Raw genomic sequence first — 18,629 nt, forward strand, 5'->3', positions numbered from 1 at the left:
GTCATAAAGAGATTTTAAAAAGGATAAAGATGAAATATTTGATCTTAGAATCAATAGGGAGTCATTGGCATTTAAGTTAGGTGAGTGGTGTAATCGGACCCGAACTTTAGGAAAATGATTTTAGCAGTCAGTTGTTTGGAGGATGGATACAAGGAGATAAGACTTCAACTAGGGAGGCCAATTAGAAGGCTACTGAAATAGTCCAGGTGGTGGTTGTGTGAACAGGGGCAAAGGCACAGATGTGGTCACTGACTGAACACGTAGGTATGGGGTAAAGATGACAAAGTGAAGAAGACATTTAAGGTCAGGGAAAAAACATGGGTGACTTCAGCACAAACAGGTTAGTTTGAAAGATGAGTGGGTTGGGGAAAAGATAATGTAAAGATATCTGTGATCCAAATCACAATCCATTGATGCCTACTTATCCTTTGACTCACTCAACTTTACTGCATACTAAAAAGGGTGTATCCCTTCAGTGATCTGGGGACAAAGAGAATTTTCCCAAAGGCATACTGGTACTGCTACTAGTTAGTTCAGGTTATAATTGCCAAAGAGGCTTTCACCTGGAAAGTGGGGACATTAGGAGTTTGAATAGCAGAGGAAGAGATCAAAAATAGTGGAGTGTCAGAGGATGAGGGTATAGTTGGGCTGAAGACAAGCCCCCAAATTTAATTATTTGAGAACAACCTGTCTTCCCATCCATCAGAAAATTAACCCTTTGGGGTCAAGGTTTAGTCTACCTGGAAAGACAGCTTCTTCCTCCCCTCGATTTGGAGACACTGACTTATATTTGAACATATCAGTGCGACACTTTTGGGATCCTTTGGTTGTCCAAACATCTACCACAAAAACACTCCTGTGTCCTTGTTTCACTTGTCAATGACACCTTCACCTTTCTACCCACCACCTACAAGCTATCTGAGCCTTTCAAATGAATTTAATTATGATCGGTATTTTCTCTAAGAATCTAGTTCACTGGTCAAGGATGATGACACAGGAATACAGGACTGCATCTAGATCAGCTTTTATTTATACTGAACAGCTTTAAAAATACAGAATAAAATAGCTTTATCTCTACTATTTATTCACAACATCTGGTCCAAATATTACATATTTTTTAAATATTTAAACGTTTAATGAAGCCATGTTAGAAAAACAATATGAAATCTTTTAAAAACTCCATAAAAGAATTACACATCTCAAACCCTTCCCTACCCCCACCCTCCACCCTCAAAAAACAAAAACCAAACCCTTGGTATGCAAAATAATAAAAAGACAAACAAATAAAAGAGAAAAAAAAAGACAATCCCTCCCCCCGATAAAACACCAAAAAACCCCGAAAGGTTTACAGCCAAATTCAGCCACAAAACTCATGGAAAATATAGGCATCCCCACTGTTTTAAGAACATCCAGTCTGTTAACATGTCAAAGGTTGTTCTGAACCAACAACAAAAAAATACAACAATTTGAATTATCAGCAAGATGGCAACACTGGTCAAGATGACCTAAGTGCCTGAAAAATACAAACAGCAATCTAAGCACGGTTGATAGTAATAATATATACTGATGACAAAGCACAGTCACAACCAATCTAACAAGACAGGAATGTTTTTGGATGCTGCTAAAAATGGATTCCTCAATACAAAATGCAACCCAGCACAAAGCCGGATAGATGGATCCTTCAGCAGAAGCAAACAAGTCCATGGCCTTTTTGCAATACTGCTAATGACTGGCAGACTGTATGGTGATGCAGGAGATGTCTTATTCTCTTAAAAGCCACAACAGGAAATACTACGATATATACAGCATGTGGGAATCAAGCCATTGGTCACTATTTCAATTAGGTCTCTGACCAAGGGAGAGAGTTGCCTTGCTTTTCATCTATGGACTTGAAGAAGGCCACTCCATTGGAGCATTGCAATTGTTAGGGCATTATACACTGTACATTAATATCGGAATTATGTACTTTGTAGCACAAAGGGATGTGAACTTTATGTCCAACATCTAATGGTTAAGTTATTTTGAAACTAGTTATGTCAGTCATCGTTAACTGGCAGTCCCCTTTACACCACTATTAAATTTAACCTGCTGAATGTTCTCTCTCCCCTAAACCCTGAAACTCTTGGTATAAAGATATTGCCACAGCTGATTGTTCTCTGGCTGATGCATTTGGCTTAACCACTCTTGTGGCACATAAAAGCACTGAGGATTACATCTGCAAACCTTCACTCTAATTTCCTAGTACCAGTATTTCAGCAGGGACATGAATAAAAGGAAACAACTTCAGCTCTTTGTTATAAAACAGAAGCATGGGTAAATAAAGTATACACAGCTACTAGAGATTCATCAATGGAGAAATTCTATTATCACATGACATTGTCATGAAAATCATATCACTCCCCCCCTGGAAACCTGTGACCATTATCCTGGGTGGAAATGTTATTTTAATATATGGAAATACTGCAATATTCATGTACAAACCAAGCTGTTGTATTTAAAGTCAGTATTCAAAGGTACAAAGCAAATTCTGTGTATGTGTCCCACATGGAGACAGGAAAAGTCAGACATCATGACCACTCCCTTCAGTTCACTGGTCACTCAAGGTGGCCTGGTGCATTTACTACAGTCAATCACAGGTAATTTGCCTTAAAACTGAAATCAGTGGGTTCCTTTAAACAAGAACCTGAATTTTAGTGTATTAATTCTGAATATTGATTCTCAGCTACACTGCTGGTAAGTTAGAGAAATCCAGGGTGAGTTTCCAATTCTATAGCTATATATAATAAAGAAAGTGAATATTTCTGTCATGAATTGGGGGACAAGACGCTCTTTTTTAATTTTTCATTCTGAACATGTCAGGCCTTTTACACATACTTTCTAACTCTGTATGTGATTTAGTGGACAAGCAATTCAGTAAATTGCTCCATTCCACCAAAAAATGTAGTGTGACAAACACAATTCACCGTTACATTACCTCAGCTTCCTACCTAGCTATTTCTGTAAACAGGCAATAAAAACATATCAAATTATCTCCCTGCACCAAATTAGCATCTTTTGTTCCATTGTTTATTTGCTAGCAGTTGAGATTGTACTATGTGATTAACTTTATGTGTTGTGTATATGCAAGAAACATATTATTGTCCAATTCAGACACTGGACTCCTACCACATTCTGGCTACATTTTCAGCTCTTTGGAAATGGACCTACTGGGGATGTGGTATACTGTTCCCTTCACCACACTTCAGTCCCTGCTTCACAAAATAATTCAAAAAGAATCCCTAATCTGGCGATTCCCAAAGTTCATCCCACCAAATATCATGTCAAGGTGGAAAATTCTCTCCAGGGGAAGTGTTGTTACTTTATGTCTCTTCTCTATTTGTTTAAGTAAAGGGATATCACACGTGGATGCTACAAAATAAGACATTCTCCTATGCAAACAAGGGTTTCAGAAGCAATTTGGCATCTGAACCTTAACACACAAACTTTTCATGCTGTTTTGTGGAGGAAAAATATCAAAAAGGCAGGTCATCCATGCTAACCAGGATGTGTTACTGAATTATAGTGATAAGCATTCAATCCTTCTGCTGAGATATTTGGCAGCATTACTGTGCTGGACAACTAGAAATAGTGTCAAGGCACACTTACCAAACCCCATCAGTTCAGCAGTTTTCTCCATTTATCAGGGCAAAAGAATCAGAGATAAACAAAGCACAGTTTAACAGTATATTGCTTGATTTGGTCTCACCTAACAAAAAGGATGAGACTGATTGAACTACTGAGTGATTTTCTTTTGAACAACACTGTTTCTAAAATATACTAAAATAACCAGAACTTTTAACATATAAAACCACAATCAATTTTGAATACATGTGCTTCATTTAATCTGTAGTAAGATCTTGGCACAAAATGCAGAATCTTAAGAAGGTGTCCTAATGCAATGCTCACTAAAGCTCATGCTTCCTGGAGTCAAAGGGTTAAAAACATATACATTATTTAGCCCACAACCTCAAAAGGCAGCTAAGTTGATCTCAAAATGTTCTCTCCTATTTATAACAAACTAATCTTGACACTGTCTTGAGTGTCAATGGAGACACAAGAAACCACTGCAGCCAAAAGAGTTGTATGCAATTTGAAATTATCCATTTTTTAGCTGCTCAAAAAGCAATTGACCTTCGATATCTGGTGTAAATAAAGTCATCTCCTAATTCTGATTCTTCTCTTTCTTTACCTTTCTCTGAGCTGTAAATTCCAAAACAAATTAACAGATTATTTGTACTATTAGCTTAGTGTTCTCAATTAGAGTGCTCTGCAAGGGAACAGGCAGTAAGGCAGCATCCAACCAAACGCCTCTCACTTGATGTGGATCAGTGACAAAGAGGAATAAGAAAGGCTTCACTCAAACAGCAAAGGTGTAACCTTTGCTACTGCCAAGAAGTAACACGGACTACCTCAAGAATATCCAGGAGATACTCAAATGGCAAACTACTGAATGTTTCCTTAAGCTAAAGCAGCTTGAAAATGTCTTCCTTGAACAGCTGTGCAATAAAGATTTTATGAAGCCATTCCAGAAAGTGGAATACATGGATTTACTTAGATGAAGGGTCATTCAATGCTGATTGATCCAGTTTATGCTTTCTCCTTGATCTTAAAGCGAGATTCAGAGAAAGTCATAGCCTTCCCATGCTCTGGTCCAGTAGTCAGTTCAGAAAAATAAAAAATTGAGTTACAGCATATACTTTCATTTGATCAAGAAATACAAAACACAAGCACAGAAATATTATACTGGGCTTAAGAGCACATTACATTAAGCTTCCCTGACGATTTCCATGGCATTGCAAATGCGAGTTCTTTTTCCTGCTTCTCTTTGGGGGATGGAGTAGGTGGGTAGGGTGACAGGGATAAGCTGGATGGATCACAATGAATAACAGTGATAGCAAACTAATGTGTAATGGTCAGAACATTAAACATGAACATAGCCTCACAATTACGAATGCCTGATAAGTAACAATATCCACATTACAGGAGAGACAAAACTTTCATAGATAGAAATAAGAAAGAGTTTGCTGATCCAAAAAATCTACTGCTCTGGCCCTGAATGGGAAGATAAACATATGGTAGTAAATTATTTCCTAGTAGACTCTTAGGCAACTTCCTTAATGTTAATAATTTGATATGAAGCTTAACAATAGATTGACTCCCATCACATCCTCTCCCCCTAGATTCATTCAAAACAGTATCTGTGGTTCTCACAAATGTGTGTCTCCATAGGCCATAGAGCAATCCATTCTGCAATTCTAGTTCAAAAAAGCTTCCTAAAAATACTAATTCAAGAGAAAATGACTGCATTGACTATTAAGTCATAACGATGCAGAAGAAAATGCATTTTTGCTTCCCCTAGAACTTTATTTAGGCACAGATGAGATGAGGAATTGTGAAAACACTATCCAAGGAAGTAGGTCTAAGTGCTTGAAGGACCAGAAGTCTTTCTAGCCTGGGGACAGGTGCAGTGGGTACAGAAAGGGTAGGTGAGGAAGAAAAGCTGTTGACAGGTTATCTTGGATGACTTGGCATGCAGTCAAACATTCAGAATGCTAGGGATGAGAGACAGCACGTATCCAAAATAATACTATGCATTTACCAAGAAACAGGAATGCATAAAACAAAAACAAAAAACCCAAAAGAACAAAAAACCCGCCACGAATTCCAAACGTCTCTCTTCCACAGGAGGGTCGGGAGTTTTCAGGTGCAACTATCATTGCCAGCAATGGACGCCCTGAAAAGAGCCAGGCTCAAGGGTTTAAATAACAAGGGGGTCGAGACACTGTGTCAGACAACATCACCGCCCGCAACAGAAAAGCTATTTCTCATCGGTCTTGGCTCTGGGTTTCAAAATTTAAATGCAGATATACAAAACATATATTTTAATGCTTATTAATCAGCAAAGAACTTCAAATACATCTTTTACTACAACTAGATAATATAATTCCAACTAAGGCTATACGGCAGCCTCTGAATCTTCATCTGAATTTCTGCAGTTACTGCTTTTCCTGAAACCTTTCCACGTATAACCCATGAAGGTGGGGCTTATGGGTAAATAGCTAAAGCATCGGAATTTTTTGATAATGTTCATGCCAAATGGCAAATCATAGGATTCCATGCCATCGAGTGATTTACTCCCCTTTCCAACTCCTTTCTTCCACTTCCGTATTCCTCTTTCTTCTGGAGTACCTGTCAAAAAACAGGGTGAAGTACAGAATGAGGAAAAGGACCCAAGGGGGAAAAAAAAAAGAAACAAGCATGTTAATTTAACAGTGTCGTTCAGAGGAATACAATTCTTCTTCAAAGAAAACTGTTTCATAAGCAAGGCAATCCTGGAATACATATTGCCCCATACTGCACAGAATAAATACCTGCTCAAGTCCTGGCTTAATAAGCAGATAGAACGTTTTGCCAAATGATACCCTGCACATCTGCTATTGTGTTTGATGTGACAGAAAGAACAAAGGATGCAGAATCATGGAGTTGGGTTTAAAGTACTGGATCTGACAATGCCAGAGGGTGCACAAAGGGCAAAATGTTTGACCTTTCTGGACCCTGGTTTCCTTTTATGCAAAATAAGGGATAGCCAAAAATGCTGTGGATGTCAAAGGGCTATTGTTAGAAACCCTATAACTGTGACTTATTACTAAGATAATGGATTATTATGCAAAGAGCTCTGGATTCAGTGATCGAAGTGGGGTCCTCATCCTTGTTCTGCCTTTCAGATAGCCAACTATGGGCAAGTCACTTTCTCTATCTGAGCCTCAGTTTCCTTACCTGTAAAGTAAGGATTACTATGGAAAGAAAATCACTAAATAAAGTTATATGGTGTTTATATGATCTCTTCTAATAAGGGCAGCTGATAAGAATCTATGAGAATGAATCCAAGGCCTTCTAGTATGAAAAAAATCTAATCCAGTCTGTCTCTGAAAAAAGAATTTTTATTCTAGCCTATGCCACAAGAGGTAATTGAGAGAGAGAGAGAGAGAGAACGAGAACAAAATAATGAACCCAGTACAGGAAGCTAAAGGTTGTTATCTCATGGCAAATGGCTGATACCAGATTTTACAGGGTCAAAGATTTTCCAGTATGTTCACTATTATAAATATTTTAATATGAAAAATATTTCATTTATTATTTAAATTATATATCATTAGTATTTAATTTGACAAATATTTAATAAGATATTAAATATACCACTATTATTATAAAAAGTAGATGAAATAAAATATAAATATTACCACTAACCTGGGATGGTATTATCTAAAATAAAAGCAACACATCCACCTACAAACATTGCTGTGGTGAGAAGGACATTTAACACTTGATCAATTCCTGTGATCCCTAGAACAAGAAAGGAAGAATTAAGAGACTAGTGTCTGCAGACAGTAAACATGCCTAATTTAGGCTTATGTGGCCTTATTCCATGATAAGAAACTTCATCAAGCCCAAAAATTTAGGTATTTCAGCTAGACAAAGATTTGCTCAAACAGATACTGCCTTCACTATTTTAGAAATACTACAGGTATATTAAAAATAGCGTAGTAAAAAAAAGCAAGTGGATTTGGAATGAGAGATCCTGGGTCCAAACCCAAACTTTTTCCTAACTCTCTGCATGATCCTAAATAAATCACTACCTTCTCTCTGAGTCCAATTTTCTTCTCTGCAAAATGAAGGAGCTGGATTAAATCAGCTCAGAATCCTATGACCCTCTATGATTCAACTAACAAAAGATTTCCAGTTAAAACTGTGTAAGACATACAACGGAAAATTGCTAATAAAGTTCTAGGTGTACACTAAACAATCTCTGCTCAAAGCAATGCTTCAAAGAACAAAGCACTGAAAACCTTCAATAGTGGTGGAGTGGTTTTTGTGGGAGGCAGAGGGAGATGGTGGAGTGTAGGAGAGTATTTATATTATATTTATATTATCATACTGAATTACATATAATGTAAAATAATGTAATAATTACATATAAATTGGTATTTAAAGGTAGAAATCTCATTAAAAAGCTATTTGATGGGACTATTAAGTGACTGTTCTCCTGAGCCTAACTCCAGCTATGGGTAGCAAGAAAGGCAATCTGAGCCTCCAACCCAGATGTCAGTCAGCTGGTGAGATCCTGGTATGAACTGCAAAGGGGTGATCTCATGGGAAGGGCGGGAGAGCAGCTGTTCAGCATGGGCTGAGAGGATTCTCCTGACTCAATTTCCCCACTGACACCTGGCAGACCTTAAGCCTGACTGAATGCAAGTGGATAATCTAATCCTGCCTGGAACTGACATGAAGTTGGGGAGATACTGTATCCCTGCAATGTCCCTACTCTTGGTGGCAATTTCCTATAGTCAAAAGATTTGCAAGCTTAATACCAGATCTATTCAATTATAGATTATTGGTAGGGGAACATCTGAGGTTAAGTCTAAAATTAAGCTATTAGGCACAGGACTTTAGACCAAGAACAATAAGTTAGGGTACTTCAATACTTAGTAACACTGTGGAGACAATTAGGTCAAGAGCTTGTGAAGCTGGCAACATAAATATTGTTTGTGTCTCAGTTGGTTAATGTTTAAAAAAAAATTCTTTTTTGTGGTCCATATTGTAAATGCTTTAAAAAGAAGTATCACCAGACCAAAAGTTTGAATTGTTTTATCTGCTATAAACTGTGTTAAAAAATGAAAAATAAAAAATATTTTAAAAATAGCTATTTGGCACCTTTGGCAAACAGGACAGAAAAAATTTTGAAAGCACTTGAAAAAGTGAATAATGAGAATAAAAACAGAAATCTGGTACAGCATCAGTCATTTTGTGTGTTCCTTTTAAATACTTAATTATCATTTGTTTCTAATTGGAGAAATAAAATTGAGTATGACCCAGAGGTCAATAAAGGGATGCACAGTGGGGTGCAAGAAGGCTCTAATACATTATATATTAGGAATTATGTAGATGAAGCTGTGTATCTTATTTTGTCAGAGAAATATATTATAGGAAAATAAGATAGGCTGGCCATATAGTAAAAGTAAGGAATAATTAATTGATAGCTAGCCTGCATGCTTCAGCAGTATTCATGCAACACCAAGTGAGCATAAAGGAGGCCCCCAGCACATGTTTAGACAATTCCACCATATTTGTAGAAAAACATGCAAAAAATTGTGTGAACAATGGCGTAAGCACTGATGGGTTGCAGTTTGTATCACTGGAGGGCGTATCCACATTAATAAGGTCAAAGGTCTCTTCCAACGGAGTCTTAAGGTATTATTAGTGTAGATACAATGCCTTAAATAGACTATAGGATCAGATTATTAGAACTAGGAATGACAGACCATCTAGTTCAATCACCTCATTTTCACATGATGAAATGAAGGTAGCTGCTAAGGTTGACCTTCCTTTGGACTTTTCTTTGTATAATAGAGCTACAAAGGACCAATGCAGGGATTTAAAAAACTGAATAGGCTTGATTGTAATCCAAATAATGTTTCTTAACACAGTTGAAATGCTAAAACAGAAATTCATTAGAAAATATTTAAAGTAGTTTCAAAAAGACAGCCTTACATTTGGCATTCTCCAAAGAGACAGAAAGAAACAGTTTCTTGATTTATATGATAATTACGATGACAGACTGGATTACAATGAAGTTTTAGACTGTGCACACATTCCAGAGGCAAGTGTTACATGAACAGACAAAACATTTCCTATTAAATCTAAAGCAGACTGACAACTGGGCTGTGACTCAGACCTCTCTAGAGAATCAAAATGTTTCTCAATACCTGTGACTAGTGGGTTCTGTTTGAGGTAACTTGGAAGAACGAGTCCAAAGAAAATGGAAAATCCGAGGACAAAGAGGTTACGCGAAGAATTTAAATCTATGAACTGAAGATTGGACAATCCCACAGCAGTGATCATTCCTGAGAAGAGAAAGAAACAAAGCCAAAACTTCGCACCCCCCTTTACAGAAAAAGCACCTAAGGCCCTCAAACATTTGGGATGGAAGGGAATAAGCATTTATATAACATCTACTGTGTGTCAGGCACTGTCCTCAGCTCTTTAAAAATATTATCTCATTTGATCCTCACAACAACTCATGGGTAGGGGCTATTATCCCCAGCTGAAGAAACTGAGGAAAACAAAAGGTTAAGTGACTTGGCTAGGGTTGCACAGCTATCAAGTGTCTGAGGCTGGATTTGGAATCAGGAAGACCTGATTCTAGGCCCAGCACTCTACCCATTGAGATACCACATGCTAAGACTTCAACTTTTAACCATGTCACCATAAGGAGTCAACATGAAAATATACTGCATAACAGAAACAGAACTAACATTATAAAGATATGGGATTCTACCCTAGATTTGCAATCTGCCAGCTCTGGGAGCTTGGCTAAGTCACTTAGCCTCTCTACCTATTTCTTCATCTCTTAGTTCAAACAACAATATTGGCACTACTTCTACCCCAGAGTTGCAAGGATCGAATGACACAATATTTTTAAATTACTTTATAAACTGTGAATCGCTATGCAGGTCTATGCGATTAATATTACTATGTGGTACTATAAATAATAATCCATTGTCTGAGTACATTATCAGTGATAATTTGAGGTTCTGTTGTCCATGGTCCTGTATCACAACCTATACCATCAGATTAACCTTAGAGATCTATGACCTAAGCTTAGAAGAGAGTGGGATGAGTGCAGTGTTCTCTCACTGAGCTCATATAATACCATTCTATATAATCAAACATAAATGACTTTTGAACTAAGAACTTCTGGATTGATTATATACAATTTTTCACTTCTGTTATTATGGACAAATAAAAAGTAATTGTAGTTTCTTCACAACAGATAAAAATGCAGAGCCACTGAGTTTACATGAAAAATCTTGAAACTGCGAAACAATACCAAAATATGTATGGTATAACTATTTCTAATAATTAGGCAATCCTTTTAAAATGAGACCAATCCTGTTATGGGAAAAAAAAATAGCTGTCTTAAATGAAATATTTTAAGTCTGAAGTTTCAGCATTTACCCTTACAAAGTATTCCTGTTGTGGTTACAACTTAACCTCAGTTCTCCTTCCCTCTAAGGGGGTGATTTTAGAAGCTACTTGACTATATATATTCAAGGTGTAATTTCAGTGTCATCTTCAGGAAAAGAGTCATCTAAAAATTTCACTGAAGCCTTAAGAGTTTTAAGAACAGAAAGAATAGGGGAATGAGGAGAAGACAAGGACATAAACATGGTTTTACCAAAGAGTGTACAAAAGAGGGCGCCAAGCACAGGGTCTGGAAGAGAAGCAAACAATGCACTGAATTTCCCTATCATTCCGAGCATGAGCATTAAAGCCGCACCATACTGAATGACTCGACGACTTCCAACCTAAGAGGCAAAATTAGGAAACAAGAATTACAATGTGGAAAAGTCTGTCATCTAACAATATACTTTTCCTTTGAAGACATCCGTTGCAAAGAGCTACCAGGAAAATAGCTGTTCCACAGTAACTGATTCTGTCTCAGAGTTAACAACTTACACCACTAAAATAAAAAGAGTATAGTTTACAGACAGTACACATTTAGTTTGTAAATAGCAGAAATAGTTTTTTTAAAATCCCCACATTTAAGTCACTTACTTCAAACTTCATAGGTAAGATGGTATAGCGGACAAGGACTAGACCCATGCATGAGTTCTCTGAGTTCATGAGTTCATTGAGAAAACCCAGGTGAAGAAACTCCCTTTACCAATGCAGACTGACAAGCTCACTGCAACTGAGAGTCTCAAGAGAGTTGCCTGGAATACTGAGACATGGAAGTGACTGACTTGCCCATGGTCAGGTGGCCAGTATGTATTCAGAGGGGGAACTGGAATCCAGATTTTCCTGGCTTTGAAAATGACTTTCTGTCTCCACCTCATTCTGCTGCATCTCAGGCTATAGTATACAGAAAACTAGATTGGGAGCCAAAAGCCTCAGGCTGCAAGTCTTGGTTCTATGAGTCATTAGCTCCATAACCCAAACAAGACACTTTACCATCCTAGAATTCAGTTTCTTAGCTTGGAAAATGAAATGACATTAGATATCCTCTCTCACTCTAAAACTGAACAATCTTATATGTGTTTGAAGCAAAGCCCAGTACTCTAAAAGAATATGAATTTGTTTTAGGATTTGAAGGACAAGCAGCAAGAATGTGAATGTTTATTCCCGTTAACATTTCTGTCACTAAAAGTGCAGAAAGATGCTCTTTATGCAATGAGTCAGCCAAGCTTATTTTATATAAATGCAAAATATTCTAATGTATCAACACATAACTAAAATATGTCATTACTTAACAAGCCTAACCAATGAACTGACTACTTTACCCATCAACTCTTGTCTAATAGGTAGTACTTATTTGCAGTTACTGAGTCTGATCCCCAGTCTAGTCTGTCCCACTTATCTACTTTTCTAATCAGTTCCAAATGACGATCATTTTTATAAGAGTTTGAGATCTAGAAGCATGTGTTAGTCCCCTTCATTCTTACCACTTTTCATAATTCTCTTTGATATTCTAGATCTTTTGTTCTTTCAAACAAATTTTGCTATTTTATCTGGCCCTACAAACTAGGTGACTGGTAGTATGAATGGCACATCACTTAATCTGTACATTACCATAGGCTGTACTGTTTTTCTTACACTGGCACTGTCCAATCAGGAGCACTGACTACTGCTCCAGTTTTACAGAAATTCTTCTTTATCTGTTTAAAGAACATTTTGCAATTGCATGTATGTACGTAGGTACTAACTGTGCTTTAGTAGAATGACTTCCAGAAATCTTATCTATTTTGAAGTTATTTTAAAACAGGGCTGCTTTTCCTGTTACTGAATCATGGAGTTTGTTTTGCTATATTGAAATATACCTGGCTCTTGATTAGTGTAAATAATCAATACTGTACAGCAGTTGCATTATTCAAATTTTCACAGCACATATCCACTAGGCTGGAACCAATGACCACATTTTTTACATAATTGTAACTTTGATAGTATTAACTCAAATACATTCGACTATTTTACAAGATACACTATTCATACTAAGCACTAATTAGGACCTAGCTGTGCTATGAATTCTTGTGAGTTTATTCTGCAGCCTAAAACTTGACTGAAATTGTGCAAGCTGGTTTATTTGTTAACACCCTAGACATTTTTAAGCAAATTACAATGTCATCAGCACATAAGGATGGTTTCTGTCTCCTCTTTGCCAGTCCCTATGCCTTGAATTTCCTTCTAGTTTTCTTGCTATTATTCCTAGACAGGATTAGGAACAGTGTGCCTGCAGTTCCACAAGAAAGACTGTCACTCTATTTACAACAATCAAGTTCTAAACAAATGTGGGGCATAACAATTTTAGCAATACAACTATTTTGTTGTATTACTGAGGCTGAAGCTAAAAGTCATGCTGTCCATCACTGGTTTGTGAAAATAAACTGAAGAATGATTCTCAACGTAGTCAGAAGGACCCTATAAAAGAAAATTTAATCTCCTCAAAGTGCCTGTAGAATAAACTAGAAAACTTTAGGATATGTTGTAAGGTTTTTCCATTTCTTAATTAAACATGTAACAGAAGTTTAAAATACTCAGAATCAATGAACAAGCATTTATTAGGCACCTTCCAAGTTTTTAGGAACTACCCTAACTACTGAGGATACAAAGGCAAAAAGCTAAACAGTTCTCACTGTCAAGGAGCTTACATCTTTATCAAGAGAGAAAACATGTGAATCTCTAAGTGTACAAAAAATATATATTAAATAAACCAAGGTAATTTTGGAACAGAGGCACTCAAAGCTTAGGAAGGTGGACAGGGTAGACAAGAAGGGCCTTGTATAGGAGAAAGTTCCAAAAAGTGGTCTAACGTGAAAAATAATATTTTCCTTTAGACATGTTGAGTTTGAAATATACATATAAGATAGCCACTGTGAAAAGTTCAGTACGCAGTCAATGATGCAGCACAGGAGAGACACTAGGGCAAAACACACACACACACACAAATTATTTGCACAAGAATGATGATTGGCCCTATGGGAGTTAATAAGGTCACCAACAAAGGGTCAGTAGAGACGTCAGCCCATAATACAACCGTGGGATGCACCTACAGTTAGAAGGTGATCTATGAATGATGATCCAGGAGAAAAGACTTAAAAAGGATTCATCACATAGACAGGAGAACCAGGACAGAGCAATGCTACAAAAACAAGCACATACAGATATGGGAGAAGACAGTCACCAGTGACAAATGCTGCAGATATAAAGAATGAAGACTGGGAAAGGCCAGGAGTTTGACAAGAAAATATCACTGGACCAAAACATTCAAGATACCTTTTGTGTTAGCCAAGAAATGGGGAAAAAAAGTAGATGTCCATCAACTGGAGAATAAGTAAGTTATGGTACATGAATGTAATGGAATACTACTGCCCTACACAAAAATATAAATATGAGACTCAGAGAAGCATGAGAAGACATAATAAAGATAATGTATAAATGAAAACATCAGCAGTTTCAGATTAATGGTGTAGACGAAAGCCAGGCTGCAAGGGGCTAAGAAATGAATGAGATTAGAAAAAGTGGAAACAAGCATAGGCAATTTTTTAGGGAGTTTATCAAAGCACAGGGACTAGACAACAATAATATCTGACAATCATGAAGTACATTTAAGTTCTGCAAAACATTTTATATACATCATTCAATTGATCTTCACATCCTATGAAGTAGGTGCTAATAATACCAAAAATTTACAAATAAGGAAAGAGACTGAGAATGATTAAGAGACTTCCCCAGGTCAGGCACGTAGTGTCTGAGGCAGGATTTTAACCTTCTCCCTTCATAAGGCCTTTTCTGATTCCTCTACCTGTTGGTCCTCCCTCATCCCACCTCTGCTCCCTGATGAAACTGTCTTTTAGCTATTTTATTTATAGTATCCTATATTTACTTATCTGTCAATATGTTCCAATAGGATAGAAATTTCTTGAATGCAGGCATTGTATTGATTTCCTCTTTGTGCTGGTTTCTAGCACAGTGCCTGGCACACATTGGGTAATAGAGATGAATATTTCACAAGAATTCCAAAATCCCACCCCTACCCTCCAATTTTTCAATGACCTAGAAATTTTGTTTACTGACTGATATGTACTTTTAGGCCCAAGACATGTGAAAAAGCCTGCTTTTGAATAGTTCAGTGAAAATTTCCACATCAAATTTGAGAGGCTTTTCAGAGGATAATTTTCCTCCTCACTTATAATCAGTAATATGAGTCAGGGAAATGCAAAACCGTTTCCTGAAACAGTGCCACTGGTAAAAGTGGGCTAGTGTCCAAAGGTACTCGGAAGAGGCATCAATTAGCTCGTTAAACAGAGCTGGCATAATGCCTTTTCAGTAATAAACTGGCACAATTCACGTTGTGATTGTAAGCAATTCAAAATTTTAATGAAGATAATTATACCTATACTCCCTCAATAATATTTAAGAATGAAGTCTTTTGTAATATTAACAAGTACTGGTTACACATATCAATGGTCCTGGTTAAGTTACAAGGCAGAGTTTGAAAGGGGGTGTTGAATGTCTGGTCCTGGTGAAAGCTGAGGGACCATGCTGCTAAAATGGCTCTGCCCAAGTCTTCCTTCTACCTATTCTATCTACTATTCCTAGATGCATAACTTTATCATGAATTACCTACTGAAAGGATGCTTAGTAGATGATAGTCTGAAATGTATATCATTTGCATGGCAGCTTCCAATTAATGGGACCCACTTTCTCTTAGAGCTGTCATACCATATAAAAAAAAAATCTCTCTAATTTTCAAGAATTTTGTTTCTCACATACACAGAGCAATGGTACCAAAAAGTTGACTTTAAGAACACCTCCAGTACCATTAAATTTTTCCCACAATTACTTCTGTGATAAAACTTTGTAACAAGTTAAAAAGAGAGAGAGAGACAGAATCAGCAGATGGTACTGTCTGAATGGTTTTATGGAAATTTCCCCCTACCAATTTGCTAAAAAACAAACCAAAAACAATCCACAACAAAGAAATCAAATGTGCGCATTCGCAGCACAATGTGCTACAGAATTCTATCCAACATCATTATCTATTCTTTGCTCTCTCGATTACCCTGAAATGCAAAGAAGTATTAATCATGTTTATCTTAAGGAACTTTTTCTGCTTCAGTCCTCTTGTGAAAGTAACTGTGCAATCTCAAAGGCTATGCCTGAGGTCCTACTAAACCAGAAAAGCTTAAAAGAATAATCCTGGAAACGGTCTGCATGTCTCTCATAGCACTAGCTTAGTTAAATGCAGAAAAGCCCATGATCATAAGACTGGCAATAGAGTGAACTGCCCACTTAAGCAGAGGCAGGATGATCATCTTTGGATATTTCATAAGAGCAATTCCTACAGGTATAGGTTGAACTCGATAGCTTCTGAGCCCCCTCTTAATATCTTCAGTGATTCTAAAATTGTTTTGGCCACAGAGCCTCATGAATATTATCTACTAAGGTAGAGATCAGGGACCCATTAATCTTTTAGTAGTCTGGTGAAGACTCAAAATAATGTTTTTAATATAAAATAATGCAATGATTGTACTGAAAGATAGTTACTAAAATATCCACACAAAAAGTGTCCACAGATGCCAGGTTAACAATCTCTGGTACAGATTATTGGCTATAACCTATGATGGTGGAGGGAGAACCCACACTAACAATATCACAAATACTTCTGTGATACATACATACATACATATACACACACATATAAATTAAATGCTATCTCCTGATTACGGAATCACAGAAGTTGAAAGGGGCCTTAAAGGCTCATTAGCCAAGTAATGGGGGCAAGAGAGGTGAAACAACTTATCCCAAATCAATTTTTAGTGGCCAAGACAGGATTGGCAAAATGCTTCTAAGAATATAGTGCTTCCTTAGTACCACTTAAGAAACAGAAGGGTAGACCAGTGGAATAGGCCAGGTACTCAAGACACAGTAGTCAATGAATATAGCAATCTACTGTTTGATAAACCCAAGGACTCCAAATTATGGGATAAGAACTCACTGTTTGACAAAAACTGCTGGGAAAACTGGATAACAGTGTGGCGGAAACTGGGCATAGACCAATATCTGACACCGAATAAAGTCCAAATGAATACATGATCTAGGTATAACGATTGATACTATAAACAAATTAGGGGAATAAAGGATAGTTTGTCAGATTTATGGAGAAATTTATGACCAAAAAAGATATAGAAAACATTATGAAGTGCAAAATGGATAATTTTGATTACATTAAATTGAAAAGGTTTTGCACAAATAAACCCAATGTAACCAAGATTAGGAGCAGAAAACTAGAAAGGAATTTTTGCAACTAGTGTCTGTGATAAAGGCCTCATTTCTAAACTATAGAGAACTGAGTCAAATGGACAAGAATACAAGTCATTCCCCAATTAATAAATGGTCAAAGGATAGGAACAGACAGTTTTCAGAGAAAGAAATTAAAACTATCTATAGTCATATGAAAAAATGCTATAAATCCCTATTGATTAGAGAGATGCAAATCAAAACAACTCTGAGGCACCACATCACACCTATAAGATGGGCAAACATGACAAAACAGAAAGATGATAAATGTTGGAGAAGATGTGGGAGAGTTGGAACATAATTCATTGTTGGTGGAGTTGTGAGCTGATCCAACCATTCAGTAGAGCAATTTGGAACTATGCCCAAAGGGCTACAAAAATGTGCATAACCTTTGATCCAGCAATTTTGCTTCTAGGACTCTATCCCAAAGAGATCATAGAAATCGGAAAGGGTCCCACATGTACAAAAATATCTACAGCAGTTCTCTTTGTGGTGGCCAAGAACTGGAAATTGAGGGGATGTCCATCAATTGGGGAATGGCTGAATTGTGCCATAGACTTCAGAGAGGCCTAGAAGGACTTATATGAACTGAAGCTGAGCAAAAGGAACAGAACCAGGAGAACTCTGTACACAGCAACAACCACAGTGTGTGAGGAATTTTTCTGGTAGACTTAGTACTTTATTGCAATGCATGGACTTACAAAATTTCCAATGGACTCGAGGCAAAACACCTTCCACATCCAGGGAAAGAACTATGGAACTGGATCGCAGAGAGAAGCAGATCATTTTCTTTTGTATTATGTTTTGTTTTGTGGTTTCTCCCATTCATTTTAATTCTTCTATGCAACACATATTTAATAGGAACGTATGTGTAGAACCTATATAAGATTGTATGTCATCTCAGGGAGGGAGTAGGGAGGGAGAGGGGAATGAGGGGAAGGGAGGCTAAAAATATCTAAGATATATGGAAGTGATTGTTGAACACTGAAAACAAATAAAATAAATTTAAAAAGAAAAGAATACAGTGCTTCAGAGAATTCAACATTCAATTCATTTTTTTATCTACCCATGCTTCCTTGCATGCTTCCGTAGGACATAAAGAATGACCCAATTAAAATTTCTTCTCCCAAGAGGAATCATTTGTAAAATGAGGGGGTTGGACCAAATGGTTCCTTCCAGCTGTAACAGCCTGAAAACAATGAATCTAGATGCTGGCTAAGATGGAAAATTAT

At 37.0% G+C, this 18,629-nt stretch overlaps 1 protein-coding gene across 9 annotated transcripts in view; it reads right to left on the reverse strand.

Annotated features, from left to right (window-relative positions):
• Nucleotides 1–1,008: 1,008 nt before the first annotated feature.
• The window catches only part of SLC23A2 (solute carrier family 23 member 2), a 104,350-nt gene continuing 86,729 nt past the window's right edge, over nucleotides 1,009–18,629 (reverse strand). For all 9 annotated transcript variants that reach the window (XM_072635309.1, XM_072635303.1, XM_072635301.1 and 6 more), the window contains 4 exons: nucleotides 11,276–11,405; nucleotides 9,804–9,941; nucleotides 7,288–7,383; nucleotides 1,009–6,228 (listed from right to left, as the gene is read on the reverse strand). In XM_072635309.1, the coding sequence (XP_072491410.1) occupies nucleotides 5,996–6,228; nucleotides 7,288–7,383; nucleotides 9,804–9,941; nucleotides 11,276–11,405 (597 nt within the window). In that variant the 3' untranslated portion in view covers nucleotides 1,009–5,995. The remainder of the gene's footprint in view (nucleotides 6,229–7,287; nucleotides 7,384–9,803; nucleotides 9,942–11,275; nucleotides 11,406–18,629) is intronic.

Source organism: Notamacropus eugenii, chromosome 1, assembly GCF_028372415.1.
Source record: "Notamacropus eugenii isolate mMacEug1 chromosome 1, mMacEug1.pri_v2, whole genome shotgun sequence".
NCBI classification, from domain to species: domain Eukaryota; kingdom Metazoa; phylum Chordata; class Mammalia; order Diprotodontia; family Macropodidae; genus Notamacropus; species Notamacropus eugenii.